The 23,564-nt window shown below is 38.7% G+C and overlaps 1 protein-coding gene across 6 annotated transcripts in view; it reads right to left on the bottom strand.

The window, feature by feature from the left end:
* Window positions 1-23,564, bottom strand: part of adgrb1a (adhesion G protein-coupled receptor B1a) — a 125,899-nt gene that overhangs the window by 22,183 nt on the left and 80,152 nt on the right. For 5 of the 6 annotated variants that reach the window (XM_088306230.1, XM_088306228.1, XM_088306234.1 and 2 more), the window contains 7 exons: window positions 20,393-20,496; window positions 19,438-19,540; window positions 19,187-19,337; window positions 19,033-19,102; window positions 17,742-17,808; window positions 14,886-14,971; window positions 1,618-1,716 (listed from right to left, as the gene is read on the bottom strand). In XM_088306230.1, coding sequence (XP_088162356.1) covers window positions 1,618-1,716; window positions 14,886-14,971; window positions 17,742-17,808; window positions 19,033-19,102; window positions 19,187-19,337; window positions 19,438-19,540; window positions 20,393-20,496 — 680 coding nt within the window. The remainder of the gene's footprint in view (window positions 1-1,617; window positions 1,717-14,885; window positions 14,972-17,741; window positions 17,809-19,032; window positions 19,103-19,186; window positions 19,338-19,437; window positions 19,541-20,392; window positions 20,497-23,564) is intronic. The other variant, XM_088306232.1, reaches the window with a different exon arrangement.

Genomic DNA, 23,564 nt, shown 5'->3' with positions numbered 1-23,564 from the left:
CGTTTGAATCTGATGCATTGCAGCAAGGAGAGATGTAAAAAAACAGGCAGGATGATGGACCAGGACTGAAGACTCCTGACTTAGTAGATACAACCTGTTGTTTGAACCCATCCATTTTTTATGTGAGCAAAAGTAGTGAAACGTGACTGGTAGATGTGTTGTACTACATTAATTGGACAAAAAAAAATATTACTTCATGTCCACGCTCAGTTTCAGGTTACTTTTCCTTCTGTGATGAATACATTTATACGAGTTAGAGGTGTCCCCAAGATGAAAAAAGAAAGGTGCCTGTGGGTGAAAATCAAGTATAGTAAATGTGATGAGAAAAAAAAGTCAAAATAAACAAAACGGAATGTTCTGTTGAAGAATAAATGACTCGTGTACTAACACATTTTGAACCATTACCAAGAATCGAGTCTCATACCGCCTACTCCCAGCCCCACCATGCTAGTATAGGCCATCCAGGCTGTCAGAAATAAAAAGGAAGAAGAAAAAGCAGTAGTTGAAGAAAAGCAAGCAAGGATTTTGAGTAGATCGGGGAGGAAAATTATTCTGAATACGCCCCACCCACCTCACTCGATAAGTCAGGCAATTAATTTTATGAATATCAACAGATGTACAGAAGCTGCACTGGTACTTTGTACATGCAAGCCGCTCATTAGTAAGAACAATAGAAACATATAAGCTCGAGTTTGCTGACAAGTACAGAGGCGAGCTGGGTTAAAGTTTTATGGGCTGGCGAGACTATGACGAAGATTTTGAAAAAATATTATTAATTTCATTAACTAAGGGTCTATTCATCAATCGCGCTGATCTAGCCAAGCAAGCCCATTTCACCACCATGTTTGGAGAGAAAAATAATATCTCCTCCACTTGGAATTGCACAGCTCCCGGATGCAATTATACCAATTGTGAATTTGTATTTCAGGCAGCAATATGAAGTCCAAAAACTCACTGCCAAAACAAAAGGAGCTCATCAGTGTAAAGAAGTGGAATGTTTTAGTCAATCTTGAGACATAAACATGACATAGACATGACATAGAGCATGCTGTGAACTGCAAAAGTGGGCACTGACTGAAGTAACTCCCTCTACCCCACTCAGCCCTCCCACGCAAAACAAACAGCAACATCAAAAGGTATTGAGTAAATAGAATGAAAGTATGCTGTTTTCTATTTTTTTATAACCCTGAGAAAGGAATAGCAAATAAAAATATAAAATACGACTTCTTAATTTTAATCTACAGCATTTTGTTTCATTTTTTTGCTCACATAAAAAAATAATTTTGCTAAAAATATTTAAAGTTGCATATCTGACTTAAAGTCACAAATTTGTCTCGTGTCATAATCAGCTTTTTTTCTTTATTTTTTTTTTTACGCCAAACCGGATGTAACTAACTGCCAGCCACAAAGGGAAAATAATTTGTGTCACTATTGCAATATTGTTGGAGGGACAATTACTTCTTCTGAATTGGATGCATACAAAGCTAGGTTTGACAAAAAAATGAGACTCGGATAATGACAACAGAACCAATCAAGTGAGGGAGAACAAGAGAGGTGTAAAGCTGAGGAGAAGATAGAAGCAAGAAGAGTTAAGGAAAAATAATTAGCGGGACTAACATGGCGTTACTGGTAGCTGTGGTGGATACGTCAGCCGACGAGATAACTCCACACTTGGCACATTTGAGCGTCATATTGTACAGTGGCACTGTCATCTGACTGCAAAGTCAAATTAACACGCTGTAACAACAACACAAACAGATACAAATGCACCTATACACAGATTCATACAGATGTACATGTACATACAAGCACACAAAAACAAAAGAGTCACGCCAACAGTGAGTCACAGTGGTCTCGCACAATCTCTCTCTCAGGGTTGTGAGCCAGCTCAGAGTGTTTGTGTTTCTTGGTGTTATCTATATATGACTTGGAAGAAGATGGAGAAAGGGATAAGACTGTTTTCACATATTTGATTTTCCGGGAAAAAAATAAATAAATAATGTGGGCCTGAGAGGTCTGGGACTCTGCACTAGGGGCTCAAAATTTTACCAGCTAATCATTCATTTGCTTGTATTACAAAAGCCACATAACATTCCATCTTAAATACGCCTGGTGATTATATCATCCCTGCCTGTGTGTGTAGTCTAATGACAAAAATCAATGCTATATCTAAAGTGCATCTTCCATGGGAAATTAACAATTTTATTCCGTGTATTCAACTAGGTGGCTCTCTAGAGTGCCTGCCAAACAATTAAGTGTGAATTGAAACCATCAGCGACATCATTTATGAGCTGCCATTTCCTGAAAATGTTTTCTCTGAGCAAGCCACTCTGATGCACCAGTGCACTTAACAAACTGTAAATGTGGTTACATATTACCCGTCTAATACCAAGTTTCTTCGCCCATGATAAAAACTTTTGATAAATAGCACATACACGACGCCACACATTAATTGATAGAAGTGTAATTCAACAGCTTTTGGAGTGCTGAAGTGCTGCCCTGCATGCACTTTGTAGTTTGCACTTGCTTTTTTTTCAATCGGCAAGTAGCCACCGAGTACTCCTACAAATGGTCGAAAAGATAAAAAAAGCCATACTCAGCATTGGCACTACAAACAACAGTTCAGGTTGAGCAGTGGTAGAAGCAATTTTAGCGAACAGATGTAGGCCTGTCTTTTGCCCCCAGGCTCAGCGCTTATACCTTGAGGTTCACACTAGAGCACAAGTGTAACATTTCTCCACCTTCGGTGGGGGAACAGGTCATGACTGTGCAGCTTAAAGTACCCATCCCTCTTTGGAGTCCTTGGAGTGGGTGCTGGAGAGTGCTCCGGCTGGGGACTCACTTTCTCTCCTGATTATCTTTGTTCTTGAACTTAAGTGCTAATCATGGAATAACAAACCATAGCAAGCACCATAAATGTGTCTATACTTGTACTTTGCACCAGGATACCCTAAGCTGCAGTAGAATGATTGACTTTGTGAATGCCATTGGACTTCGACACTCTGGTGGAGAAGGGCAATGTCATCAACTGATCACCACCTGGTGGTGAATCCGAATCAACGTTGGACGAGGATCCCAATTTGTCCTTTGAGGATCTGCTGGTAACATCTGGCAGAGTCCAGAGTCCCTGTTAGAACCGCATCCTTAATCAGAACTTTAACTGTGTCCCGTGGGAGGGTGGGGGAAACATATGAGTCAGACTGGCTCATGTTTTGTGCCTCCATTGTTGGAGGAGTCTGAGACAGAAGGATACCTGTTGTGGTGATAATCCTCAAACTCGTTGATGGACATCAGCTTTGAGGGATGAAAAAGAAAATGGAGTTCTACTGGGACTTATCAGCCTATAGGAAACCAATAGTCAGCTGTGGGTAACAAAGGCCAAGTGGAAGCCAGCTTCAGCAGTTATTTAAGCAAAACTAAAGTGTGGGAGGAGTTTGGCGAGGAAACAGAGAAGGACTTCCAGATTGATCTGAGGAAATTCTGATTCTCCATCCGCCAGCTCAGAAAGGGGAAGCAGCGCCAGTGCATACGAAACACTGAGTATAGTGGGTATTGGTCCTTGCTGACCTCATCACGGGACAGGGATGTAGGTCATGAGGAGATAGTCAAAGACCTCCTCAGTTCCACTAGCATCCTCATCAAGGAGAAATCTGGTGACTCTGAGGTAGGCTGTCCTATTTCCAGGGTGAGAAGGTCTAGATGGTTGAAAAGCTCTTTAGGAGTAGAGCACAGGAGTGGATGAGATCCGCTTTGAGTTCATTAAGGCTCTAGATGTTGTGGGGCTGTGTTGGTTGACATGCCTCTTCAACTCTGCGTCGACATCAGAGACAGTGTATTTGCAGATAATTAATAGACAGAAGGGACTTTTCCAACTACAAATGGACTCGACTATTCAAACTCCCTTGTTTGGTCTAGTCGGAGGTTATGGGGTACCTCAGCAGGGTACTAGAGCACATGAGACACTACACCGACAGGTGCTTTATAGACTGGGAGAAGACATCCGATTGTGACCCTTGGGGAGTCTTGTGGGGGTTGCTCAATGAGTATGCGGTATACGACACCCTGATCAGCTCAGTTCATACCCAATAGGGTGATTTGATAGAGTTTGGTCCCCATTGCAGGAAGTAATTTGAATTTCTTTCCAGCAAGGGTTGAACTCCACAATCTGCTTTTTGCAGATGCTTTTCTGTTGTTTCAACCATTGCTTGATGTGAGCTCTGGTCAGTCATAGAGAAGAAGAAGAAGAAGCTATGCCTAAAAGCAAAGTCCTCAATTTATCAGATGATCTACAATCCCACTCTGACCTATAGTTTTGATCTATGTGTTGTGACTGAAAAAAAAAAATCATGGCTACAGGTGATCGAAATTTGTTTTCTCGGTAGACTGTTTGTAGAGATGGTGTGAAAAGCTCAGTCCTCTGGGTCGAGCTAAGAATAGAGCCATTGAGAGGAACTCGATAAGGTGGCGTTTTCGGGACATCTGAATCAGATGCCTCCCTGGTGTGTTGTTTAGGGCATGTCCCATCTGGGCATACTATGCCTCTTGGCTACCTGGAAGAGCTGGACTAAGTCTGGAAAGAGTCTTGTAACCCAATCCCCGGAAAACCCAAAGAAAATGGATGGATGGGTGGATGGATGATAATAATAATAATAATAATAATATAATATTTTATAACAAACGGAAACTGTGAAACGTGTTTAATCAATTTTTTAATTCAACAACAGTGACTACTGGAAGTACTTTATATGGAAAACCGGCGAAAAGGTACAACTGATGGAACTTCGGAAAGTGTGCTGGAATCAAACTATAATGTGTATTTTAGTGCACTCTCCGATTTCGGTTGTTAGCTAATATTTCAGCGACCACGGAGCTGGAAATGATTCCCTTCTTCTTCAACGTATCAAACGGCTGGCTATCACATTACGGGACAACAGAGCACAGCAGTGAGGCCAACCTGCTGTTCACAAGCTCTCTTATGAATTAAAAAGAATATTTTTTTTTACATTATCATAGCCAAAATTATCAGTCAGCATTTATGTGTGAATTAGCTGTTTTGACCAGACTAAATACAATTCTGCAAATTTGGGATGTTTTCACTCACCATCCTGTTAAGTTTCCTGAATAACAATTACGACCAACAAATGGAAGGAAATCAAATTTGTAGCCCGCAGATACCCTGATTAAATACCACATCATCGAAGAAATGTAATTTGTAGCGTAAGGACAATACGCCTGATAAATATATGACGTAGGCAGTATTATTATAAAAACAATCTAAACTACTGTATTTAAAAAAAAAAAAAAAAAAACAATGGGTGGCTGGCTGGACTGAACGTAGTCACGAAAGCATTTGGGAAAGTTACTTACTGGTCAAAAGTTATGTATCAAATGCCTTGCACTACAGTTAACATTTTATTGAGACAAAATGATGGGGTAAAACCTACTACAACATAAAATTCAACCTTTCCCAGAGTTGACTGGTTTTAGTGTTGTCTAATTCCGTGAGGTCAAATTAATTTGTTGCCGGGGTGCAGATAGCAATGAAGCCTGTCTCTAAGGGAGAATCTGCCTAATTGAAATGTTCTAGTGTACTTAATTGGTTGCTGAATAAATTAACTTAATTAAACATGTTTCAATTTGAACCTTAAGTAACACATTATGAAAGGTGAACCAACTTGAAAATGTATTTCCATTCTGCGGAAATAACTAACAACCCAAATGCATGTCCCTTAGGGGGTAAACGCAAACTGGTGTGACCGATCAGTTTGTCTGCTTTATCTCCTATTACCTCCATCCAAACACTGCTGTGTAACAAACAATCAGGCCAAAACCGCTTTGGGCCCCTTGCAAACAAACTCTAATTCGATTTAGTTCACTTTAGCTGTGTGTGAGTTCTGCACAGACGTGTGGTAAAATGACAGCAGCACAAAGCACAGGGAGATCACAAGGCTATAACAGTAAACTTTAACACAGGTGTCTCAATCAGTCTGCTTTTGGCATCTGTGTTTGTGAGTGTGTGTGTGGCTGTGCGTGTATGAGCAACTGAGGAACTCACAGTGCTTTTTAAGAAATATAATTCCACCACAAAACACCAACACTTAACACACAGGCATGATTTTATTTGGCGGATTCTGGCCTGATGTTAAAATGACTTATGTCAGTGGCAAATTAACCAAATTCGGAATTCAAAATACATCTAAGGTTTCATTGTTTCGGTTTAAAGTGCAGATACTGTATATTTATCCTGACTTTATAAAAAAACAAATAAAAAACAAATTCGGAATCACAGAAGTGCTCACACCTTACTCATAGTTGTTAAGGTGAGCAATTGCTCGTAACCATTACATCGTGCTTGCTGCAACTTTTCAGTGTTAATAGCTTGGATATCATTCCTTTAAGGTTTTGTTTTTTATCTCTCCTTTAATTTCTTTCTTTAAATTTTATAAACAAATGCAGATAATATACATATAAATTAATTTACACCCGGCTTTCTGTGGCGTCTAGATATGTATTGATTGTAATACAACATTTCTGTTGATAGCTGCTGGGTCTCTGCCCTAATGCGGTGCCAGCCAGACTTCTGTTAAAAGTCAACTGTAACCATAAGCGCTTATTTTGGGTCTTTTCCGACTCTGTGTCACTTTAACGATTAGCAAGCTTAGCGACTCCTTGTTTGCCCCCTTGGTTAAAAGGCTACTTGTTAGTGGGGTAGTGCATTTGTCGACATGGAGGAGATGATCTGCATCACGCATCTTGTTGCTGCTACTGTGCACAGACCTTAATATAGTACAAACAAAAAGTCTGTACTGCTGTTGTGCAAGCTAGATTGGCACCTAGCGTTAAAGCAGCAGTGAAATAAATTACTTCTGGGACTACGGGGGACAGCATGCCCCTTATTTTTTTTAAGTGTACGGTGCTAGTTAGCATTTTCTGTTTCGTGACCATGGGGCACAAAAGCCCTTTAAAAAAAACACAGCTTTGACGATCTCAAAATCGCGTTGTCTGAGATTCCAAAATGATAAATGGTTCCACCTTAGCGTCAACACCAACAGGAGCTTTCTTCGTCTGCCAGGTCTCAACTAGAGTCTTCCCATGAAACTGCTGCTTCACTGTCAAGGCAGCTATCGGTGCTACCACTAGCCATTCTTCTGCTAACATTGCCTTCCGAACAAACACTTCTCAACAACTCCGGGATACGGGGTGCCGTGCCACCCTGGAAATGAACTCCACACCTTGGACTTGTTACCAGGCAGTTGCAGGGCAAGTGTAGAGGAATACGACCAAACACGCACACATCGACACCATCACAAAGTGAGAAATGGACCCACGTCGCCTGCACCAAAGTCAAGCAAATATACCGCAACACCATCAGGGACTGATACTACTACTACTTCTACTACTAACAATATTAATAATGACAATAAAAATAAAAAATTGTTTTTTCAATGTCCAGAGAATCAGCATCAAAATTTCAGATGGGAAGTTCCAAAAGTGGACGAATTCGGCATTAAAAGAGGGTCAGGGATGTATGGTTGGCCCATGGCATGGAGGGAAGTCGGTAGAAGTTTAAAAACTCTCTGAAACTTGATTTGGAGCCACCAAAGTTGCATGAGGGTGAGGCATGGCTATTGTAGACTGCATTGCTTTTGTCCACTTGATAAGAGATCAAGGAATGGGTGAGGGTCTTAAGGGTAGATGAAACCTTACTTGGTAATGGATTTAATGTGGGATTTATAAACGGATTTTATATTAATTACTATATTCCACTTGTACATTATCGTGAGTCTATTTTATTAATTCCTTTTATGTGGTCCAATTTGAAGTATTTTGGAATGCCTTGATGACTGGAGCTTGAACGGCTCTGCGGATGATGTCAGTTGGAGAGATGCTTATTCAGTTGGAGAGATACTGTATAAGATAAGCCAAATAAGTATAGAGCTGTAAAAGATCGAGGTGCTCAGAAAAGTGTTTGAGGAGAACAAGATGGTGCGCCGTCAAAAGCAGTAGGTCAAGGGGAACAAGTATGCTGATGTGTCTCAAATTAGCAGCAAGAGGAGGTCACTTGTGATTTTGAAGATGGCCATCTCAGAGTTGTGGTGGATTCTGAAGCCAGACTGAAATGGTTTATAGAGTTCGTGGTAAGACATAAATTGGTGGCATATGATATTACCAGGATTTGGATTTATTTATCTATTCATTCATTTCAATTGCATTTAACCAGGTCTGGTAATCTGGTTCTCACTTGCAAAGCCAACCTGGCTGCAGACAGCAGAAAAGAAGACTAAATAAAAGTAAAAACAAATACATGTATATTTCCATACATACAACAAACTGTACGTGATGGACTTGTAGTCGCCCCTCTGCACATCGGAGGAGCAACAGTGGATGTGGTCTACAGATAAAAATACCTTTCAGAGGACCTCTCATGGAGTCAAAATACATCCTGCCTGCTGAGCAAGGCTCACCATTGTCTCTACTTCACCTGGATGCTGTGACATCCCAGAATGAGAGGCTGTGTCTTAAAAACTTCAACAGATGTGAGGTACAGAGCATCCGCAGCACCAGCATCACGGTACGGCAGAGACAAAAGGAAAGGTCTTCAAAGGACAGGGTACTCATAAGATTGATGGGGAACAGCCTCCTCACAACCACAGACATCTTAGAGAGACTTAGTGCATCATCAAGGACCCCACCCACCTCAAATACATCCTGTTACATCTCCCTCCTCTCAGGCAAGAGGCTATGGGACATCCGGAGCAGTACCACCAGGCTTAGGAGCAGCTTCATTAAACAAGCTGCTAGACTGTTGAACTCAAACAGTGTTATGGATCTCCGACATCAGACCACCCCCTTCCCGTCATGCCTAAACATTGAGCACTTAATTCTTGAACGCAATATTGAGCACTCTACTCATCATTTGGAATTCAAGCAATTTTAGTCTGCTGAATCCACAGTTTTTATGCAGCTTTTCAAATGATCAAACTATAAATAAGCATCTCCCGTGTCTAATCTCCTTGGGCTAACCTGGGACCTTAATATCGTATTTCGTGACATATCATGTGGCAATGTTGGTATGACAATAAGATTTATCAATTAACGGAATAAAATTTCTTCACAGCACAAAATTCTGTTGTTCACGGCACATGCAATATTTTTACCACTCGTAGTGTACAACTGTGTCCTGACTAAAACCCTAAATGCAGAGGCTTAAAGACATGAAGGGTCTCTAGAAATTCAGGATGCAGTTGCTTATTTTTTAAGACAATTTTAGAAAGTCAGTACAATGCACTAATGGTCAGCAGCTACTGTATAAAGTAACCCATTTTTGCCCATTTTATAGGCTGAGCCAATTTATTCCTGGATGACCTGTCATTTTATTATTTTTTTGTAATGTCTGTTTCGGATGGATAAGATCAGACAAATGAACCAGGAACGGAGTGGTGTGACGCATTTCCGGTAAAATCTCACAAGGCCTCGCCCTTTCCGGTAATGGTGGTCACTGGTGGCTTGAATCGGTTTTATCACAAATAATTTCCATCAGCTCTCAATGTTTTGGGGTATGATTGTGGTCGCATGTATTCGGCATGATATCGAAGAAGAGGAGAGAGGACAGTACATCGAGCTATCATTTCTGTGTGCCTGCCCTGATATCCAGATTTTTCAGTGTAACTCCGCTTTGCAGAGCAGCAGAGGCAGTGGCTTGTAAACATTTACAAGGATAAATTTGTAGTTACAAATAGCTTTAAAATCTGTTCCTTCCATTTTATTCCTGCTGATGTAATGCAGCCGTCAACCCCACATGAGCACCGTTACTGCAAACTCCCAGAGTTGTCATTTTGACACTTGTCAAATTTGATGTGTTGTTATTCTCTTTACATATACTAAAATGTTCCTGGCCCCTTTTATTTTCCTGTGTATGTATGTTTATTAATCCTATGCTGCCATTTTATTGTATTAAAAACAAAATTATTTATGAGTTACTATTGTTGCACTTCTGGAACGGGGCTGCCGAGTTTCCATAGCAAACATTCCTTAGCGGTGATAGTGATTTTTAAGAAAAGCCACTATGATCTATAAACAAACAGTTCTACAGTAGTGGAAGGATTACTTCTGCTCCAAAATATTGACGAGCCTAAATCTAAGGATGATAGAGACTGCGAGTCTGAGCAAGAGCGGACTCCCCTCAGTAAAGAGGAGCTGTGTCAACACAGTTCAGGGTATTATTATCTAACAGTAAAATATTGGCTGTTCAATGTGATAGTCAGGACATTTTTGGCAGTACAGACCAGGCAGTTAGCTGAGGTAGGAGATTAATTTGTGCTGTGCATTGACTATCCCCATCCAATCTAAGGGAACTTGTGAGATGCTGCAAAGAAGAATGGGTAAAATAACCAAAAGAGAAGTTTGTCAAGCGTGTGGCATTAAATACTTGAGGCTGGGGTGCTGCAAAAGGTGCAACAATGATCACACAGAGGCAATGGACATTCACGTATCCAGCCATCCATTATCCATACTGCTTCTCCTCACAAGGGTTGCGGGGGGTGCTGGAGCCTATCCAAGCAATCTTCGGGCAGTAGGCGGGGTACACCCTGAACTGGTTGCCGGACAATCACAGATATTTATGTATAGTATTTGTATTTTCTTGTGCTCGAGGGCAGTTTTGGGAATTTTAATCCTTAACAATCACAAATATCATGAAATTCATACAAATCCTAGTGGGACTGATATGAGGTTAATTAGCATATTAGTTGTGTGGGTCAATGTCTCTAACATAACACATATGGTCTATTCATCGATGCAAATTTGGAGCTGGTGAAATATCTAAGGGTTGACTTGGAATCACTTATAGTCATGCCCCATAACCTTTAAAAAATCTGCATTTTCTTTCATTTTGGTCATTTAGGAATGCAGTGACTGCAACTGGAGTCTCTCAGAACAGTATTTCCATTTTGCTGTCCAAAAAATTAAATGCAATGTTCCTTAAAATAGGCAGATATGATCTACCTTGAACTTGGAAAGACTTACTGTAAATCCTACAACATAATGACTTTTATCCGCCAAATGAAAAACCATGAAAATCACACCTACGTATAGTGCAAAACACTTTAACATGGCTATCTCGACCACTTTCACACCTCTTGCCCACAACAGGCGCTATCTATTCGGAGTGGGTGAGCATGCAGTTTAGCTCCCAGTATATGGAATCTCAGTGAAAGATTGAAATGTTAGATCACATGCAACACTCCCACAAGCAGTGCATGCAAATCTTTTACAGTGAATACTGGATCTTAGTGTCATGATCTGTTTTGTTGATTTCGGTTTTTGACTTTAGTTTCATGTTTGGCCTTGTGTTCCTGTGTCTTCTGTCTCGTCATGTTTTTTGTGTCCACCTGTGTTTGTTTACCCAAGCCCGCGTGTTAACCAATCAGCTCCCTCTAACCCTTTGTGTCTCGTCCAGTTGTATTTAGTTGCCTGTTTGCTGTCGGTTCATTGTCCATGTCAGTTGTCTGTGTCTTCTGTCAAGTGTCTGGCATCTGGTCCTCAGCATGTTTCAGTTTTTATCGTCATAGTTATTTTGCTCATGTTTGTTTTGTACTTTGGTGCTTTATTTTTTCCGAGTTCCTTGTTTGCCTTTTACTTTTCTTCAGTTAAACCTGCTTCAAGTTCCCCTGCCAGGCTTCCTAGCATTTGGGTCCTCCACCTCAACCACTATGCAAAGACCTGACACTTAGTATAACAAGGCGTAAATGTGACTGTTAGGGTAGATAGCTCTGATGGATTCTCACGGGTGCTTCATCTCAGTACCCACTAAAAATATCACTCGAAATAAAAGCATTGAGAGCAGAAACCCCAGGAAGTAACACAACTATTATCTGTATAGTAAAATGCAGACTCTATTCATCTCAAAGTACTGAGCGATGAGTTAAATCCGGACATGAACATTTCACAGAAATTCTTATAAATATAAATAAATATATAGGCCTTAATCAATCAAACTCATTTATGTCAAAAGGCGCCATCATATTTACACCTCCCTTCACAGGGCTGTTATGACAGTAGAGCCAAATAAACATCGCCTCATATTACATTTACATCACAAATTGATAGCTAGTTTTGAAATCAGAGGTCAGAAAAACTGTTCAAATATTACTACATTGGTAAAAGTGAAGACAATTTGCAATTTTGGTGTTTTAGCAAGAAACATGAAGTTGAAGACCATAATTTGCTTTCACGGCCACATAAAATATGTCGCTGGCCAGATCTGGATGTACTGGGCCTTGAGTTTGACTATTGCGCCCTAAATTGTCACATTTTGCCCCCAAATTTGATACGGTGTGATTAAATATTTCATCTAGTCAGTGTTTTTAGAATTAAATATTTTTTGTTGCTGACAATCCTCTGCTCAACACTTCAACACATCTGATAACAAACAGGTGAGTCGGTTTGCCTACTGACATTCTCTAAAAGAATAAGAATAATACCAAAGTTTTGCAGACCTTTTGACAATGTATGATTTGGCCAGTGTAGCTTCGAGCCTCGCAAATGTTGTATTAAACGTCAATCACTTAAACCAACTGTCTTTTTTTGTTGGCGCATTTCTATGTTCCAATTTGTTATACATAGTTTATATTAGTGATTGTCACATGTACAAAGTCAAGCAATATATTGCAGTTTACCATTTGAAATAGTTGTGTTTAAATCAGAATTAACTTGAACCATGATAAATTATTTAGTACACTACAAAAGGCAGTTTTTGCCAATTAGGAAAATAATGAGATACCTTTGAGAGGTAAAAAAAGTTCTCTTTATCAACAAAACATGCACCAAAAATGTGTACTGTGATTAAAAAAAAACAACAACAAAAACAGTACGGTCTTACCCTATATTACAGAATTTGAATATATAGTTCGCAAGTCAATTATGGTTACAAAAAAAATAAATAAAAGTTCATCTGAGGCTTTGCACCAGAAAATCTGTTCCCTTGATGAGCCCCATTTAATCTCTACACTATGCACTTTGTATAAATTGTAAAGCAGAAATTGGAGCCGAATAACCATAAAAAAAGCGCTTTTTTTTTTAAAAATAATAGATGCAATTATCAAATTATAATATTCCAGGCCCTGGAAATGAAACTCAACTATTGTGAGCACTGCTAATTTAGTAGGCACATCTTCTCTACAAGCACGACAGGCATGGCCGTTAATTGAGGAATTGATGTTATGTTCTATGCAGCTAACATGGGATAAGATGAATTACATGGTAAGGAGGCAGGAATATCAATATTAAGAGAACTTTAGGTGTTTGCAATAGGATTCAGCAGATGTGGAAATGGGCAAGGCTAGAACCAAGGATGAGATGGGCATCCAATAGATTACCCAGTCATTGATAGCATGGGGAGGGGCTTCTGTGGCTGATATGTTCCTGATTGAGGAGCCCTGAGTGAGAGAGAGGGGATTCTGTGCAAACTCAAAAATGACAATCCAGACAGCAAAAACAGATGCAGTAAACAAAGAAATCACTAAAGAAAGCACTTGAATGGACCAACAATGCCCATGTGGACAGAATAGGCTGCCATGTAAAGGAGAGCAGGGTGCACACTTTTGCTGTTTGGTTTGAAGTCAAATTATTCAAACGTCATCAGATATTTTACCATCTCAAAGATAAGAGTTTATTTGTGACTATTATAATCATCCACTTGGTGTTCCACTTATAACATTCAGTATGTTTTTTTTTTAGTTGTGTACAATTAAAGGACATATTAAGACACATCGTTGGCGCCGGGCGGAATCCTTACTTACTTACAAAATCATTACTTATCAGGAAAACCCTTTACTTTGGACAATCATTTTTTTAGAATAACACCCACATCTGTGGACTGACCAATAATATACATTTTGGGGGAAGAAACACATAATGAACTCTACTAAATTGTGACATCAATGTATGGATGCACACATGGAGAGAAATAATTGTACCATTTATGAGATGTGGATGATATCTATGATCCTACAACCAATAGGACATGTCTTAATGTACACTATGTTTAAAAATGATTGTGTCCTTAATCAACCAGCTTGACATTTTAAAGTAACAACTACTGTATGTTTATTAGTCTGTTGTTCACTCTTGCCTCAAGTGCCAGGAATTTTTTTAAATCATTATATTGATTTGGTGGAGCAAAATGTTATTAGATATCGCCCACATTTTAAATTGTGATAAAATTGGAATTTTCTTTGAACGTTTTTGTGAAGCCCTGCTTGCCCTTACTAGCAAAGACCAAAGAGTGGAAAACGAGATGGAATTAATGAATACTATTATCACAGAACAACACAGAACAGTTGGATATTTTTAAAGCATTGGGATGAATCGCCATCTTTATATCAGTACCGATAACCAGATGGAACTCTTCAGGTCGTGTGCTTTCATAACACTTTGGTGGTCTCTCATCATACATAATAAATTACTCCAATTCCATGTATTAATGTCTTTCCATTTCACCAATTAAGGATAATTTTGGAATCAATTTGAAATGCTTGAGTCAAAGTAAATTAGCCTCATTCACCAACCATTTTTGAGAACACATTTGCATCATCCAATAAGAATGTGATGTCACCAATGTACATTATTTTAGTGGTTCACAATTGAACATTCATTCATCAAATTCTATTGCACGTCAATATAGGATTTAAAATGTCTTTATTGAAATGTGTTGTGAGGGGAGTTCAAGAACTCCTCATAAACCTCACTTGGATTATTTCTAGAACCTTTCTAAGAGCAAATGTAATTCTTAAGAACATGTTGATGAATCAGGCCCAGTTATTTTAGTGAGTTACACCACCAGGAGGGTTAAAGGTGACAGTGTAAAAGTGTGGTATAAGGCATACCCCGCCCTCTCCTTTAGTTTCATATCAGTAATGCCGTCTTTGGACACCAGTTTGTTAAAAACGAGAATCCCAATAACCATGTTAACCTGCCAAAAGAAGAGGCATACAATTAATACATTAAAAGACATTTTTCTTATTTGACAGCATGCAGAAATACTTTGATGATGACTGATGGTCGGCAGAATGCAAATAAATAATCAAATACGTCACAAACAGTTATACTTACAGTAGGAGCTTACTGAACTATGTAAAAATTTAGAGAAATAAGTCGAAAATCACACACTCAATAAAACGTGTAGACATATATAACTCATTTAAATTAATATTCCTGAAATAAAACAAGATATGTTGCCAATATGCAGTGTTGTAAAACATTATATGTCATTTTATCATGTCCACTTGCATTATTTTTGCAATTGTGTTGTCATACATCAAGTACCATTGCTTTAATAATTATTCATTATGCACATGACGACCATAATAGTCATTAAGTTGTCATTATTTGTGATTTCAAAACAATATTGTTTGCTGGAAACCGCATTAGAGAAGTGCATCATTACATTTCATGTGAATGAGAATTAAATAGAGGACTCAATGGGAAAGCAACAATCAACGGTGTGTGGAAAAAAAAAAATTAACGTTCCAAATCTGTAATAGTGTATTAATGTCTGAAAGGGAAAAATAAGATGGAAACCACTCACCAAGAACTATCATTGCAAGGCCACATTAGTTGGTCAACAAATTCAGATGTTTTCTAGTTAAAATGGTGTGATTCTAATTGAGTTAACACAGACTGACTGATAATGTTGCTGATATGTTTTCAGTTCTCCATTTGCACTTTTTACCTTTCGTCCACTCCCCCCATCATAGACATTAAAGCTGGGTGCCAGAAAATTTGGATATCGAGGGAAAATCCATTCATTTCAATCATTTGTTTCTGAAAGTGAAACTCTTATGTTAGTTCACTGCACACAAAGTGAAACAATTCAAGGACTTATTTGCTTTTATTTTAATGATTATGACAGAAATGCAGTGTTTTCACAAAAGTTGAATATCATGACTGTGTCCCAATCTTGCCAGCTACTAGAGGTTCGCTGCCTTTAAAATGGTCCCTGTCTGGTTTGCTGGGCTTCAGAATCATGGGGAAAACTGCTGACTTGGCGGCTGTCCAGAAAACCATCATTTACACCCTCCATAAGGAGAAAAGCTGAATGCTCATAGTGCGCTGTTGTATCAAAGTACATGAACAGAGTGGGAAAATGCGGAGGAAAATGTGGCACGACAGCAACCCTGAGAGGATTGTCAAGCAACAGCGACAGAAATCTGGGGGAGCTTCATAACTGGAATCAGTGCATCAAGAAATACCACATACAGTCTGCAAGACATGGGCTACAGCTGCATAATTCCAAGACGCAAGCTACTCCTGAACCAAAAAGAACATCAAAAGCGTCTGTGCTGGTCTAGGGAGAAAATGTACTGGTCTGTTGCCAAGTGGTCCCAAGTGCTCTTTTCAGATGAGAAAGAAGCTCCAGAATCGGCAGAAGCACAAAAGTCAAACTGCTTGAAGAAGAAAGAAATTTTAGAGCACTTCATGCTCGCCGCTGCCGAAAGCATTTTTTGAAGACAAAGATTTTATTTTCCAGCAGGTTTTGGCACCTGCCCACAAAGCCAAAACTACCAGGTTTGATAGCCATGGAATAAGAGTACTTGATTGGCCGGCAATCTCGCCCGACTTGAACGCAATTGAACATTTCTGGGGTATCGGCAAGAAGAAGGTGAAGGAATGGAAACCCTGAAATGCAGACAATCTGAAAGCTAATATTAAAGCATCTTGGGCAAAAAAACACCTGAACTGTTCTAAAGGCTGATTGCCTCTTTGCCATGCCACTTTGATGTTGTAATTAATGCATAAGTAGGCCAAAAAAAGTACTCGGGCATATTATAGTAAGACGTTTTTCAGAAAGCCAGCCTTTCTGTATTTAGTATCCTTTTTTTGTGGATCACATGATATTTTCAATTTTTTTGAAAATGGACGGAACAGGATTTTTTATTTTTCATCTTTCTCCGATAATAAAGACGTGGAATATTTTACTATGGGTGGGGTGGACTAATATAAAATACAGTCAAAGGTATCACATTTTGAAACTAATTTTTGAAATAAATTGACTTTCCCTCAATATCATATTTTTAGCACCTACCTGTACTGTATGCCTGCCGCCAATGGCATCCAAACTACAAATCTCAAACTGCAGCGCAACTACTGCCTGATCCCATGATAGGCTATTCAAAGATTTCCCATAGCCCCGTATACATACGGCTCAAATTCCGTGCATCTTTGGCAGCACTTACTTGACACACATGTGATGCACATGAACAACTGTTCTCTGTGATGAAATTAAAGAAAACATCAAATCGGAGTTATCTCACTGATGATTGATGATGATGATTATCTCACTGCCACTTGAGAGTCTAAGATGCCAAGTATCAAGCTCTGACAAAATAGTGCAAGAATAAAGACAATTTAATGCTTTCTTTCACCATTTTAACTACATTACTACTTTTTTTTCTTTTTTTTTTCGAGCGGATGATTTTTGAATTTATATAAGTTTACAATATTTTTCAGCACTGCAGGCATATTTCAAGTTGAACTTGATTTATTTTGAAATCTTATTTTATTCTGTTCAATAAATGTTATTTCGTGTTCAGCCTGCACCTAAAGTGTGCTTTGAGTTCTGCCCCGCCCAAATTGCAGTATTACAGTACATGATGTGTTCCAATGTAGTGAAAGGCTTGCGTTTTGAGGTATTTGATACAACGGTGATTAAAGGATAACAGCAGAGAGAGAAGAAAGAATACCAAGACAACAGCAGCCGCTGGTCCAACAAATGCATAGAGAAGACCTCCTTCCAGAGACAACCAGCAGCTACAAGAGAGGAGCAGGCAGACAAGGAAAGTATCATATACGCACAACTAAAGAATTCAATGCAATCTATCAAGAAATTGCATGTCAACACTGAAGAGCTGACACAGAACTGAAATGCTGTACTAATTGACTTTTTGAAATAAATTAAATAAATAAAATATGGGATTTGAAGTTGATATTATTTCACAAGATGTGGAAGGATGAGGAAAATGTGTTGACTATCCCTAATTTTGGTAATCTTAATTTGAAAAGATGGGGATTTGTGGAATGTGATCAATCATTCACAAGATGAACAAAAATGAATGAGAAGAACATTTTAAAGTTGGAATGGGTTTAATTGGTCAAGAAATGTAGAAGGATGAGGTAAATATATAAATATCTCTAATTTGGAATATTTTGTGTGTAAAAATTTCAAAACTTTGAGAATGAGCTGTATGAGCTGAAGAGGTTAAACTTGGAATGTTTTGAATTGGTCAAGAAATCTGTACTGCTGCGTGGTGAAGCATGTCGGCAAATTTGCCTCGTATGACAACAAGAAAGACTGAGAAATGTTTTAGGATGAAACTGTGTACCTTTGTGGTTGTCAGCATCTATCATTGTTCAAGGAAGAGAAAAGTTGTTGCTTTTTTAAATTTAAATCCAACTGCATTACCTCTTTTTTTTTTTTTTTAAGAATATCCCACGACTATTTTTACGAACAGGGCAATGTATGTAGAAATGAGCTTTTATGGCTAGGTGCGTTTTGAAGTCCAGAAATTGCGGTAGAAAATTTTTTGTCTGTGAACATTTGGAATTTTGAGAATGTCAAAAGTAATTTCTGACATGTCTTGAATTTTGTGAATCCTTTGAAGAAGGAATGGTTTGAATCAGTTGAGAAACGTGAATGTAGTAGAATGTCAAAAGTGGAGAGTATAATCATAAAAATATATATTTGGTATACTCTAAAAAAAAAAAATTTTTGGTTTCAGAATAAAAGTTCTGTTAATGCTCTTTTGGAACACGAGAGTGATGGAAGAACAAGGAAATATAAAGTGGAAAGACGAGGTTTAAAAAAAGAGAGAATGAGTGAAAGAAATGGGTTAGATGAAAACGACGTGTGACGCTAAATATTTACTGATAGAGAAAGTAATAGAAACATGGAACTATATTCAATATTCCTCACAAAAATATTTGCAAAAGAATTATACACCACACAATAGACCATCTACAGAAAAACATTCTTACTAGCTTGGAGTACCATAGCCTTTTGCCTTGGTAAAGCCCACTGAGATTGCCACAACAAGGGCGGGTAGACCTAGAAGAGACAAAGGGAATAAGAGAATTAAACAAAACTATTTCAACTGAAACATGGATTGATATGAGATAAGCGAAGACTGACCCCAGCCAAGACAGAGGAAACGCTTGCGTATTATGCGATTCCTTAGACGACCCGTCACTGCCATGTAGGACTGCCATGCTTCCGTCAGGACCCAACAGAATGATGATAGGAAAAAAAAGTGAAGAAATGCTGCTATTATGGTGCATAAGACCTGGAACAACGGCAAATAAAAGGACATGGGGATGTCTCACAGTGATCAAACAAAATCGTACAGTATGTCTTAATTTACATTTCAAAACGAACAAACTTACCTTATTTCTTGTTTGAGTCTGTCCGATTAGAATTAGGGCATTGGAGGAAATGATTGATAGGCAGAAGTTGATAAGAATGACGGATCGCTCAGACCGGATGTATCTGCAGAAAAATGAGAAAACACTGAAAATAAAATATTTGAGGTTGGAACTCATTTCAATTAGAACTGAGGGTAAGGTTATGCTGTCTGACAAATCCCCCCAAAATGTTACTCAGAGCAAGCAGTGACTTGCCTTTAAAAATTTGCTTTAATAACTTTGTTTTATGTACCCTTTTAAATTTGTTCTGAATTTATAAGTAAGCAATAGGAGAGTGAGCATTGACATCTTGGAGGATAGTGTTAGTCCCAGACTACGAAGATAAGGGATTACCACAGGTTGTGAAATCTCTTTTGGAAATAATTCTGCATTGAGATAACATCCAATGATGACAAGCCTCGTTATTCGAGTAAGGGCTCTGCTGCCCCACACTGCCGCTTCCAAAAAAGGTTACACTCTTGGTGTAGCAATCAGCATTGCGTTCTCCATTCTTTGCCAGATTTGATCCAATTGCCATAGGCAAATATTCAAAATATTCCTCCATATTTTCATGTTCCAGTGCATGTGACATGAAAGACAGTGATTGCAGGTGTCTTGGCAGCCCGATGAGACCACAGATTGGCTGTGTGCAGTCTGTTATGGATTTGACTTTGCAGACGGTCGGTGGCCATTTAGTCTTGCAAACTTTAACTGCAAAAGTGTAGAAAATGGTATTTAAGTGTTGACAAAGTAAGGAAAAGGTGTTCTCGAGTGTCATCGTTTTGGCCGCCCACTTCAGCTCACAACCCGTTAAGCACAAGTTAAGTGAGCAGTTGCAATATTTTAAACATTTTTTTTTTTTTTTTAGAATAAATACTTCTTTGTTTCAATTAAACAAATGTTGACAAAGACCACATGAAAGAAAGTATTTTCTCACCTCCAGACCGACACGTAGATGATGATGAGTAACAACAATGTTAGAGAAGACACTCCACAACCCACAATTAGTGTCACAGAGGGGAGCTGAGTCTTATCCATGTTCTGAAATAAAAAAGTAAGAGAAGATAGAAAATGTGTTATGTGTCATTTTGTGTCATTATAGTAGAGGAGCCGATTTTAAAGTTGCAACACAGACTCCAGAGATAAATTCTACAAGACACTGAATATTTGGCTTGGGTTTGGCACAGACAGGAGCGTTTCCTAAATTCATATCAACAGTCAAGCCCTTGTCCCACTGAGCGGCGAATATTTGCAAACATTTGCAGGGTTAGCATATATTGATTTTCATCAGGGTTCGTTCAAGGTCGCAGACATTCGCTAACAATTTTAACATCACTGACGTTCAGAATTTCCTTGCGACAAGAAAAACCCTCAGGATTGAGGACCCCTTGTCTAAATCACTTAGTGTCATCCAATAGAACTGAGCAAGTCGTTTTTATAGAGTATGAGCATGAAACAAGTACAGCTCGACATTATCCGTACTTGTGTTAAATTGGGTAGCTACTTATGTATTCACTCTTCGTGCTCTGTGATTGGCCAGTCACACACAGCGACCGCCCTTCCCGAGACAGACTTTTCAGCAAGTGGAGCTGTGCATAACAGTACTCTTTTGCACACAGACAGTGACTGATCATCTCGCTCTGGTTTCTTTCTCAATATATTAAAAAAAAACTCAATGATAGTCAGCTGAGATCAAATAGGGTTCAGTTCACTGTGACCATAGAAGAATCGAGCAAGACGGGTGGTTACCGAGCATCCATTTTAAATAGTCCTTCGATTTGCTACATTTTCAGAAATAAAAAGTCATCGACTGCACTTGTCACAGCTTTTTGTGACAGCTTTATTTCTCACTCAGCTTTTTCAGGTGCTGACAGCCTCTGAAAGCTTCGAGTTTGTCTCTTGAGTGAATGAGTTAAAAAGTATACCTTTGCACAAAAAAAAAAAAAAAAAAGACAGCCAGACGACAGACCGATGCAGTCTGCATCACAAATGCATCCCTTGGAATTACCTAGATTTCTGCATGTATTGACCATAAAATCTATGTGATCTATGTGATGTTTCCAAGTTACAAAAATAGACAAAATCCGCATAAGCTAATTCCACACAAACAATTATGTTTTCCTGTTTTTACTTTGAATACATTCAAAGCACAGGAGGGAAAAAAGCATGTGAATCCCTCAGCTAACAACCACTCCAAGACCTAATCGGAGTCAGGAGTCAGCCAACCGAGAGTCCAATCAGTTTCAACACATTCGTGGTGTTGATTAAAACAGCCCTGTAAAATAAAAGCACACCAGTTTTGATTTGGCTATTTTCAAGAAGTATCATAAATCATAACTTCCACAACAAAGCTCTCCACAAAGTCCTTTGATTAAGAATTGTTTGCTCAGCTGCAAATCTGAAAAAAAATTATCACTCTTGCTATTCAGTAGTCTATGGTAAAACCATCCATCCATTATCTGATCCGGTTATCCTCACAAGGGTTGCAGAAGAGCTGGAGCCAATCACTGACAGCCTACCACGTCTGAATTTTACCCAGCATTACTGGCAAACAATGTGGAAATATGACACCAATGTTGAGTATGGCTAGATGAAATGTGCTAAAAAGAAAAAAAAAAAAAGAGGGAATCTATTTAAAAAAAACTCCATGATAATTTGATAATCTACAAAAATCACTTTAAATCGGTACCTACTCAACAGAACACTTAAGGATAGACAACAGCTCTTGTATATATTTTGAAGATGCTTACTACATCTTCTGCAAAAACATTGCAAAATGATATTTAATGGCAATATTTATTTCACAATGAAGAAATTCAAATTATGACCAGGTCAGAAGGGTAATGTTCTCCCATTTCCATCGACTCCAGCAGTCACAATGAAAACAAACAAATTGGAAACATGGTGATTTGTGAATAATGATAATAATGCATCAGATTCGTATATTCCTTTTCTGGACAACCGGACACCCAAAGCACACACAATGGATGCATTATTCATGCTCTCACGCTCTGGTGGCGGTAAACTATGTTGTATAGCCACAGCTGCCCCGGGGCTGCCAGTGTGCGCCTACGGCCCCTCCGACCACCACTAACCATTCACACCCAAATGGCTTTTGAAAAACAATTCAGTACAAGTCTTTCTCGTGTTTTTGGTGAGCCGCAGCAGTGTGTACAGTATCCATAATAGCTAAGTAGCGCTTATGTTAATCACCGTTGTGCTAATAGCTATCGTCTATGGTACTCTTTTTGTACTATTTCATTGCTTGTTCAAGACATGAGCGTTGAGAGCATTTGCCACGCCCGCCAACTAATTCCAATTAGTAATTCCAAACAGTTCATACTTTTTGTTCTTAGAATTCTGTTGGTTTAAATATATTTTTGAGGGCATTGCGTAGGTCAGAATTATGTATTTGTCTTGTGTTTTCCAAAATAATGTTTAGCTACATTTACATGTAAAATAAAACACATGGTATTAAAGTCAGATGGAATTAAACATTGGTTGTCAACAGCTGTTCTTGAATAAAAACAATGTACAATGTAATTCTAAGTCTCAAACCGTGAAATATACCTCACATCTTAACATTTGATTTTATTGGTATTTTATTTCTCCCAGTGTGTCCAAAATGCCCCCTCCAGTCGTGTGCAAATCTGAGTGTGAGGAAATTAAAGAGGTCACTGAGAGGATCACGGGCATCTTACACAGCTCTCATTTTGAAACTGCTGGACATCTTTGGTAAAAGTAAACATCTTCCAAGTGTGATTTTTTTTTTTAACCCTACACCCTATCCAGCCTACTCCAGGACATCAACCCTTAGCTCTTGCAAGAGATAATTGGCTGAGTTTATAGCCTGTCTTGTCTGGTAGTTTGATGTGTGTGTTGGGGCCAAGTTAATTAAATCCTTCTGATTAATCTGCACTGCAGTGAGTTCCTTCTCTAAAAGTAAATGGGGGAGAAAAACATTATGAGTGCAGTGGACTGGAAACATGTCTGTTGAGAGAGTTTTTTTTTTACTTGTTCTCATGATAGAGGTCTTGCACAGCATGAAAAACAGTTATTTGAGTCACTACTGATTATATGAAAATCACCAATGAATATACAGATAACCA

The sequence above is a fragment of the Idiotropiscis lumnitzeri genome, chromosome 10 (genome assembly GCF_059441095.1).
Source record: "Idiotropiscis lumnitzeri isolate Australia: NSW breed Sydney's pygmy pipehorse chromosome 10, RoL_Ilum_1.0, whole genome shotgun sequence".
In the NCBI taxonomy this organism is placed as follows: domain Eukaryota; kingdom Metazoa; phylum Chordata; class Actinopteri; order Syngnathiformes; family Syngnathidae; genus Idiotropiscis; species Idiotropiscis lumnitzeri.
This window is presented reverse-complemented; position numbering and strand designations above follow the sequence as displayed.